Below are 9,861 nucleotides of genomic sequence, written 5' to 3'. Positions count from 1 at the left end.
AGCTTTCAAGGAACTGCCAAGGTGCTTCTCAAACATTCAAGGAGCCATCCAAGGTGCTGAGGGGAGAGTCCTGGTTGTGGGTTTCCCATGGGCAACTGGTTGGTCGCCGTGAAAACAGGATGCTGGACTAGAGGAGCCTTTGGTGTGATCCACCAGGATCTTCTTATGTTCTTATGACTAAAACCTGGAGCGGATTCTACCTCCGCACTGACATGGAGCCACAAGCTGCCACTGCCTAGTACCCTTACTGCTAGACAGTATTCGGTGGATTTGAGGGGAACCTTCTGTTTGTAGCAGCTAAGAATATCTAGACTATCCTTTTCATTTCTTTTTTAAATCAGGGTAGCAGATGAACACTCCCAGAATAAGCATGTTCAATAGCTGCTGAATGTTGAGCATCAGTTGGAAGAGAAAAATGGAAAAATGTGTGAGTGGGAGTAGAATGTCCCCCCCTCGAGCAACTTACAGTTTATATAATCTTAGAGAAGGGGGCTGGCTGGCTGGCTGGCACGCTGAACAGGAGCAGGCCATTTAGGAGGTGAAGATTTTATTGTTTATTTATTGATTGCATTCATATCCCACCTTTCCTCCAATGAGCTCAAAGAGGAGTACATGGTTTTCCCCTCCCTATTTTATCCTCACAACAACCCTGTGAGGTAGGTTAGGCTGGGAGACAGTGACTGGCCCAAGGTCACCCAGTGAGCTTCATGGCTGAGTGGGGACTCGAATCCTGGTTTCTCAGGTCATAGTCCAACACGCTAACCATTACAGGCCCTACTTGTCATTTAGTAGTGGAGTTAAGACAGTTTGAGCTTCTAAACTTAAAAGATCTTATTCTCCCACGCCCCCCTTTATTTTTTAAAGACGGTAATGTGTATTATAATCACATACTTCAAAAAGTGACAAGCTAGTCCTGCTGTGTCTGGGTCCCCATTTGCTTGTTCTCTTGGACTTCTGCCCCCAAGTCATAACCTAAAGGCACAACTGTCTGAGGTTTTATTTATTTATTTATTTAACCCCAACCCTGAGCCAAAAAAGGGTCTCAGAGCAGTTTACAACAATTCGTTCTAAGATGGTCTCCGCCCCCAGGCTTGAAATCTAAAAAGGCACGGCACACAAGGAAAAAGGAATGGGAGGGAGGGAAAAGCAAGCTCAAGTCCAATACACCCATGGCAATGGCGGTTCTGGTTGTCTTGCCCTTGAGAAAGAGCAGTTTCTCTCCTGAAGCACTCTTCCGGCCTCAAGACCAAATCCAGAAGCAGAGCTGGTGATAATCTCCAGACCAGGAGGACAGGGCATCTCCTGACACACAGTTCTTGCCTCAATGGCAGTTGAAATCCTCACAGGGAGGGGATTTGATGGAGTTTCACTTCTCTCTTGCCAATATCAGTAATTAATGTTGTTGTGAGCTATAAAAAGAAACACACGTTCAATAAACCCCACCCTCAAGGAATGAATGAAACAGTCGCTCTGCTAGTGTTTGTGTTTTGTAAAAAAGCAACATGAGAAAGATGACAAAGGAATACTTTGCCTCCAAAGAAGAAGAAGAAATACGCTTCTTAAAAATGCTTTAAAAATCTTTAATGGCTTTGCTCACCTGCAATTTTTATTTATTTATGCGGGCTTCTGCTGGGCACTTGGTTCTTCTGGGCATCTGGTTGGCATTGTGAGAACAGGATACTGGATGACATGCGCATGATCTTCTTATGCTCTCACGTGGATATGACTACCTCCCACCTTTTGGCTACAAAATGCCCCTGCCCCCAAAACAGTTTACAATAAGTTAAGAACAATACACAGTAATGTAAGTAAACATAAATTACAGTTAATATCAGAGGACTAAAATTGCAGCCCAAGCTAATACCACTCATAGCAGCTGAGAAACATATGTATCAAGCTGAATGCCTGCTGAAACAGGAATGTATTTTCCAGAAGGCTGAAAGAGAGGAAGCCGAATAGGCTTCCTGAGACAGGGAGGTCTGCAAGCTTGAGGTGTTTGCAGACTGTTGCTATTTTGGGGTGGGATTCAATCACATACTGGCAAATTCAGGTTGCACAATCATAGTTGATGGGAAGTCTTGTGCAACAAACCTACTACCCCAGAAGACTGGACTTTTTTCAATAAGGAAGTGATAGAAAAATGTCTTGGAAAGTGCGAGATAACACTTGCTTTACCGCAACATCATCTGCTCTCATCGGTGGTACATGCCCTGGTCTCCTCTCACCTAGACTACTGTAATGCGCTGTACATGGGGTTACCCTTGAAAACGGTCCGGAAGCTGCAACTGGTACAGAATGCGGCAGCTCGCCTGATTAAAAGCAGCCGCCGGCAAGATCACATCACTCCAGTGCTAAAGGAGTTGCACTGGTTACCGGTTGTTTTCCGGGCCCAATTCAAGGTGTTAGTTTTGACCTTTAAAACCGTATACGGTTTCGGCCCAGTCTATCTGAAGGAGCGCCCCCAGCATCAGCAGCAATGCTGCCCAACAAGATCAGCCTCAAAAGGCCTTCTCTCTATCCCACCAGTTAAAACAGCTAGACTGGTGAGGACTTTTTCAATTGTGGCCCCCACTTTGTGGAATTCCCTCCCAAATGATCTCCGCCATGTCCCCTCTATGATGAGCTTCCGCCAAGCCTTGAAAACTCTTCAGGCAGGCTTTTGGGGTGGGCTAGGTTTTATTACTATTGTTGAGATTTTTAATGTATTTGTATGTTTTTATTTTGTACGTCACCCAGAGTGGCTGGACAACCAGCCAGATGGGCGACTAATAAATTTAATAAAATAAATAAAAAATAAATTTAACCTTCCCACAAACAAATCAGAATGAATGCTCATTAAAAAGCTAACATGGTCTAATCTCTATGGAAACAAATCAGGAGGAACAATCTTCTGGAAGTGCTCTTGGTGCTGGTACTCCATAAGTGCCAGTATTGCGCTCTGTGCCCTGATTAGGAACCAACCTAACCTCTGAAGGCAAAGGGGCATGGAGCAAAGCCTCTGATGACCTGGAAAAAGACAGTCCTTTGGAGGTTGCCAATCTTTTTGGGCCAGTGGACAAAATGGGAATTTTGAGCAAGTGCCTTGGATGACAGTCACAAAATGGCTGCTGTTTAGTGCGTAAAGTAACAAAAAATGGCTGCTACAGAAAAACAGACAGGACCACAAAATGGGATGGGCAGGCCTCCCCATCAGTGGGGGAAAAGCAGAACCTGGAAAAGTTACTTTTTTGAACTACATCTCCCATCAGCCCAATTCAGTGGCCATGCTGGCTGGGGCTGATGGGAGTTGTAGTTTAAAAAAGTAACTTTTCCAAGCTCTGGAAAAGGCACCTATGTCAGCCACAACCACGCTTGCTCACAGAAAAAAAACTCTTTGCACCTCTCCTCTACTCAGAATGGAAGTGAAGGAAGGTGTTCAGTTCTGGCATCCAATGAAATGTGGACATGTTTAAGGTGGTGTGTTATACATTTAAAGCAGTATTATACCACTTTAAGCAGTCATGGCTTCCCCCCAAAAATCCTGGGAACAGTAGTTTGTTAAGGAGACCCCTGTTCCCCTCACAGAGCGACAATTCCCAGAATTCTTTGGGAAGAGGAATTGATTGTTAAGCCATTCTGGAACTGTCTCAGCAGCACCCTTAACAAACTACAGTTTCCAGGAGTCTTTGACGGAAGCCATGACTGTTTAAAGTGGTACAATCCTTTAAAAGTATAGTGCAGATGGGGCCTAAATTATATTCCCCAGAACACTTGAAAAGCACAACGAACATAAAAAGAGCCATGCTGGATCAGGTCAAAGGATCATGTAGCCCACCACACTGTTCTAAGAGTGCCCAAACAGATGCCCATGGGAAGCCTGTAAGCATAAGCTTACACTTATGCACTGCAGGGCTGGCTCCAGGTTTGAGGAGAACCCCTGGTTAGTGTCCTCTGGTGAGCTGTGAGTGGGCTTTGGCAGGATTATCTGACTGTGGATGTAGAACAGTGACACAAGGTCAGGGGCATTCTGGGAAATTAAGTAAGTCCTGGTGCTGATTGGATTTGCTAGGCCAGAAAAAATATTTAAGGGGAAGCCCAGTGGCAGGTATCAGCAACTAAAGGAAGGCAGGTGCTAATGCCAGCCCAGTATATATGTATGGAGGAAAATAATGTTATTGTTTCCACAACAAAATTGTGCCATTTGCATGCTGGGAAATATGCTGTCCCCAGTGATCTTGAGGGCAGATGAGCTCTGTAACAAATAAGATTTATTACACACACAAAATTCCATCATGTGGAAAGTCTCTGTGTTTGTCTACCACCATGATATGAGTCAGAAAGTTTTATTTATTTATTTATTTATTTTATCACTTTTCTTCACAAAAGTGAACCCAAAGTGACTTACAATCAATAAACTACCTGGATAAATTTCTGTAAGACTTGATTTCTACTTGGAAGGAGGTGGAAAAGCTACCTCAGTTGGAAGTGCAGGACAGTATTATTTTTTTAAGCCAGTGCTAGTCAGACACAAAACAATGAGAAATATATGTTAATAGTTTCAGTGTTGCAGAAATTATTTGATAAGTTTTGTGTGTGTTTTGGACAGGATGCTTGTTTTGAAAAACCCACCGATAATTTACAATTGTTCCGATAAGTACGTAACTGCTTAGCAAGCATGGCTGTATGCCGGAATTCGTTATATCAGCATCTGCTAGTGCAAACATTTTCAGATTTGGGTTTCAGTTCCCTATAAGACCTCCTCTGAACCAAGGGAGAGGCAGTTATGGGATAATGACACCTTAAAGAAGTAATATTGTTGCCTAGGGAAGATTGTCTAAATGCCTTTTTTGAAATTAAAGAGGGGGGAAAAGGAGGCACCTGGTTTGGAATGATTGATTCTTAACGGTTAAAATTTTATTTGTGGATTTATTTATATAGCGCCATGAATTTGCATACTGCTTTACAGGTCTCTGCCTCTAGGAGCTTACAATTAAAGTTCACTACAGAAGAAATAACAGAGGAAGGAGTGGGAAATCAAGAAGGGCCCCTAGCTCAGTGGCACAGCATCTGCTTTGTATGCAGAAGGTTCCAGGTACAATCTGGCCTTTCCAGGAAGGCCTGGGAATGTCCCTTGTCTGGAATCTTGGAAAGCCTTTGCCAATCAACGTGTAGAAATACTGAGCTTAATGAGCCAATGGTCTGACTCAGTTTAAAGGCAGTTTCCCATGCTCCTAGGAGGTGGGGTAAACAGGGGAAGGATAGGCATTTAATACTCACACCCACCTCACTCCTGGCAGTGAAGGCTTATTACTCCCTAGTGTTAAGACATCCCTAGAGCCTCCACTCACCTGTGTGCCAACGTCTGTTAACTTCTGTGGAACACAGGATCCAGCAGGCCAGAGTTGGTTTGCTTTTGAAACCTGGCCTGTTAGCTATAACTAGAACGGAAGTCTCCTTGATGGCATTTTGAACGTAAAGCCTGAACTTTCCAGATTTAGTCGTCTTACACCTTACGCCTACTCTCTTTCTCTCTCTCTCTCGGGCCCCCTAACCTAACAGCAGCATCCATACTTGGGCAATATCGAAGCCGTATATGAATTAAAAAATGGATACTTTTCCTGGGCTGCGTAGCAATGCCTGGAATTCCGATTCCATTGAAGGAAGACGCACGCGCTTCCCCCCCCCTCAAGGTCAATTCTCCCTCCCAGTCCTGCTTGATCATTCCCCAATCCCCACCCTCCTGACAGAATGGAACCCAGGAGTCCTGGCTCCTAGCTCCAATCCATTTAGTCTCTCTAACTTTCTCTGGGGTTGGACTTGGCCCTGAATCTTGCTTCCCAGATCCACTTCCTTTAGAAATGAACCACATAAGAATCCAGCCTGACATCCCAAACTACTAGGCCTCTTCCCTCTTTTGGGGTTGGGAAGGGGAGGGAATGGAACGGACCCAGGAGTCCCGGCTTGGCTCGCAGCTCCTCCGCTTCTGATCTAGTCCCTCCCCCTCCGGCTTAGCTTCGCCGCCGCGCTGCGCGGTGGTGGGGCCGGCGGGGGTGCGTGCAACAAAAGGGGCGGCCGCCACCGAGGAAGAAGAAGAAGAAGGAGGAGGAGGAGGAAGGAGGGAGAGCGGCGCCTGTCTCTTCTTCCTCTTCCTCCGCGCGGCACCAGAGCCGCCGGCCGGGACCAACGTTCGCCTCTTCATCCCGGCCGGGCGGCGAGGGGGGAGCCGCCCGCCCCTCTGTGCTATGTTCGAGTAAGCAAAGCGTTGTGCGGGGAGGCGGGCTGCATGGCGGCGGCGGGAATGAGATGGGGGAGGTTGAGAGATTGCCGGTCGCGTTGGAAGCGGGGGCTGGAGAGGAGAGGGGTGTTCACTGCGCCAAGAAAGGGTGACTCTTATTTGCTTGCTAGCTGGGAGCGGGGTACGGAGGGTGGGCGGGTAGGTGGGGGCTCGGAACCAGGGCTATTTAGCCCGCCGGGGAAAAGGAGATCGGAAGCATCAGCCCTTGGCGATCCGCCTCCGGGGCTTTGCTCTCTGGCCAGCTGTCCTGCGCTTTGGGATTCTGGCTGGTTACTTGTCAGCTGAGAGAGACGGAGAGGGATGGACACAAAGGAGCCGCAGGGAAGGAGGGAGACGGGAGAAAAGGATGTTCATGGAGTGTTGTGTCTCTGTAGGACTTGGGGAACGGCTTTCGGGGGGGGGCGGTGGCGGTGCAGGACCTCCTAACATGGCTTGCAGAACACATACACACACACGGGCAGAGGAAGAAAGCCTTAGCTTGCTTGCCTAATCTCCGGAAGGGATTGATGAGGGCAGCCTGGTGTGTTTGCAGGCTCTTTTTCGACGTCTGGTTGGATTGATAAAGGTTTCAGACCAGGCTGGCCTCCCCCTTCCTACCCCTGATCTCCCACCCTGCTGCTATAGGTGCGTATTTATCCGCGTCGAATTCTCTCTGTGTGACATCAGCGTTCACTGGCGGGAGCAGCGTGGTCTTTGGCGCGCCATCATCAGGAAAGCCTTTGTTCGGTGTGTGCCTGTGCGGGTTTCTTCACCCACATGCATATATCTCACTCTTTCTGTGTGGGTGGGTGTGCATGCGACGAGGAGGGTTTAAAGATCTAGTTGAGATTCTCAGCCCTTCCTTCCAATGCATAAATTGATAATCTCCATCCCAATATTGGAAAGTCTACAGGTGCAGGGAAAGTGTCGCCTGTTGCTCCTTTTCTCCATCCCCCCCCTTCCATGAGGAGGGTATCCATGAAGGTGGAGGTTTGAATTGATCGCTGTGTAGAAGGGCAGGCCTTGGCAGACTCAGATCTGGCTGCAGGTCTTAGCACATCTGGAGTTGAAACATTCACTGGCCTCTGTTGACTTTCTGGTCTTGTGTGTAAATTAATGATGGTGATGATGATGTGTGTGTGTCTTGTGATTATATGGGGGAAAGTTGGAGCCAGAATCTCCTGAAATCCCTCCTTTGCTCTGGGGAGGCATTTGTCGGTGTCTTTGTAAAAGCAACAGGCTTGCTTGAGGTTCTTCATTCTTGGGCTTTTAAGCAAAGATCTTTTAATTTGAATATAATATTTGTGGAGTGCAAGAAAGTAAAGGGAATCTCTAGAGATGTTTTACCCCCCCAACTTTCTAATTTAAGTGCCTGTGGTTAAAAGTGTATCGTGTGCATTTGGGGGTGGAACATCTTAGAAAACTCAGACAGCTAAATAATTGGTTTTACAAAGTTCCGATTTTATTATTTCAAGATTTGAAAGGCCAGCCTCATGACATTGAAAATATGAAGACCATAGGGCTACAGTGGGCAAGAGTGTCACAAAATGTTACATTTGGCCCCAAGACAAGGTCTTTAACACATGCTGGAGTAACCAATGTGGAACTATCCAGATGTTTTCTGGACTACAACTCCCATCAGCCCTGCCCATTGGCTGTGCTGGCTGGGACTGATAGGGGTTGTAGTCCAATAACATATGGAGGGCACCATGTTGCTTACCCTGGTGTGAATCCTCATGACCCAGACCCCTGAGTGTCACAAACAGAAAATAGGAAGTCTCAAGACTAGGTACATAAATAAGTGAGCCAAGTTTCATGTGTCAAGAGAAGGAGAAACCAATAAGCAAAACAGGGTCTTTATTTAATCCAAACTGGAAGAATACATATTTTTTCCTGAACCTAATAAATGAATTCGATCCTGAACATGAAGGCAAATTTATCCATTGAGGTTTGTTTTTCACACCAGAGCAAAATATCAGGTCCTTTCATTTCCATTGGATAAATCATATATTTTCTGGAACATCTGAAGGTCATTTGGATGCCTGAAACCACACAGAAAATGCAACCATGGGAGCAAAAAGGCAATCATGTTACAGGAAAGTCACAGTTGACCCATAGGTATCTGTTTTTTTCTATAATGGCTGAAGCAGTCTTGAGTTCCATTAAAAGGAACTTCCATTGCAGTGGTGGCTTACCTGAGGCTCTCCAGGTGCTGTTGTACTCCACCTCCCCAGCCCCAGCCAGCATGGACAATAGTTGGGGATGATGGGAGCTGTAGTCCATCAGGAGGGAAGAGGTTCCTCGCACCTGTTCTTTTGGAATGCTAATCTGGCACACCCAGTATCCTGTCTTTAGTTTCTGCTGACATGCCTTGTGCCACAGAGGTAGCTCCATCCCCAAATTTTACCAATGTGGAGGGTGGGGAGGACATTATATCTTGACCTTAGTGAATGGTCAGTGAGACTCCAGATTAAACTCCTAAAATATTTTTCGTTACATGAGCTGTGGGGTGAAGCCACAGAGCTTACCTGTCCTGAATTCTGCCCCAGCTATGTGATTAGGCCTTGATTACGTGCCTTTTACACATTCTCGCAGCCATCACCTGGAGAATGTTTAAGGGGTGATCGTGTGGATCTTTATGCAGAATTAGCAGCGTCCTCTCTTAGTGCAGTGTCAGCTGCATGGGAAAGATCTACACCAGTGTTGGGGAACCTGTGGTCCTAGAGATGTTGCTGGATCATCATCCTGGACCATTGGCCATTCTGGCTGGGGTTGGTGGGAATTGGAGTCCCACAACATCTGGAGAGCCACAGGTTCCCTATGCCTAACCTCTACAATCCAGCCTCATCCACATGATTGGGTTATTTATGCATTCTTGGTGCATGGGAGCTGCTCACAAATGCTTTTAGGCAGCTGGGAGAACAAAAAAGTCACCCTGGGCCAAGGCTGGCCTGGCATATTTGGCCACTGCAGGCAGCTCCACAACACAGTGTAAAAGGCAAACCCTGGGATGCCTTGTGATGTTGCTGGAACAGCACATGGCTTGAGAACTGTGCTGCAGCATTCTTTTGCGAGGGATCTTGGGGTGCATCTTTTGGATCACATGTGGTTTCATTGGCACCCCAAAACACAATGCAACCCTAATCAACTGCTTAGGTAGCTCATGCATGTTGGGCCAGCCCCAGAGTACACCAGGGGTGCTTTGAAAACACCCTGCAATGTTTGAGAGTCCCTGTGACATACATTTGAGCCCTTTGGGGAACGCAGTTGTCCCTGCACCCTTCAGCTTCAGTAGGTACCATGTGGAGTTGAGCAATGAATTTGGATCAATGAAACTGGAACACAGGAAACTCGGTCTCTTCTCCACCCCCACACATGGTGCCTGACATCTGAGATAGCATCCTGTCCATCTGGTTTATGGCTGTGAATGTGGTTTCTGCTTTTGCAAACAGCCCTGATCTGAATCCACAGCCTCCCACTTGCATTGATGAACTGTCATTCTTTGTCTGTCAGACCCTTTTCCATGTCAGCCCTTCCATGTTTATGGCAGCTTCCTCCATCTGAAGGCCTGACCTCTTCCTCCCTCTGGACACTGGGACCCACTTGGC

At 46.8% G+C, this 9,861-nt stretch overlaps 1 protein-coding gene and 1 long non-coding RNA gene across 2 annotated transcripts in view; one reads left to right on the top strand and one right to left on the bottom strand.

The window, feature by feature from the left end:
• Positions 1–741: 741 nt before the first annotated feature.
• LOC133370986 (uncharacterized) lies at positions 742–5,580 on the bottom strand. The gene is made up of 3 exons (XR_009759226.1): positions 5,328–5,580; positions 1,598–1,757; positions 742–1,409 (listed from the first exon to the last, which is right to left on the bottom strand). It is a non-coding gene; the product is annotated as an uncharacterized LOC133370986 (long non-coding RNA).
• A 385-nt stretch (positions 5,581–5,965) lies between these two features.
• Positions 5,966–9,861, top strand: part of GRAMD1A (GRAM domain containing 1A) — a 50,981-nt gene continuing 47,085 nt past the window's right edge. The window contains exon 1 of the mRNA XM_061598004.1: positions 5,966–6,229. Within this exon, the coding sequence (XP_061453988.1) occupies positions 6,222–6,229 (8 nt within the window). The 5' untranslated portion in view covers positions 5,966–6,221. The remainder of the gene's footprint in view (positions 6,230–9,861) is intronic.

This window comes from Rhineura floridana, chromosome 15 (genome assembly GCF_030035675.1).
Source record: "Rhineura floridana isolate rRhiFlo1 chromosome 15, rRhiFlo1.hap2, whole genome shotgun sequence".
In the NCBI taxonomy this organism is placed as follows: domain Eukaryota; kingdom Metazoa; phylum Chordata; class Lepidosauria; order Squamata; family Rhineuridae; genus Rhineura; species Rhineura floridana.
Note: the sequence above shows the minus strand (reverse complement) of the source record. Positions and strands in the feature narration are given on the sequence as shown.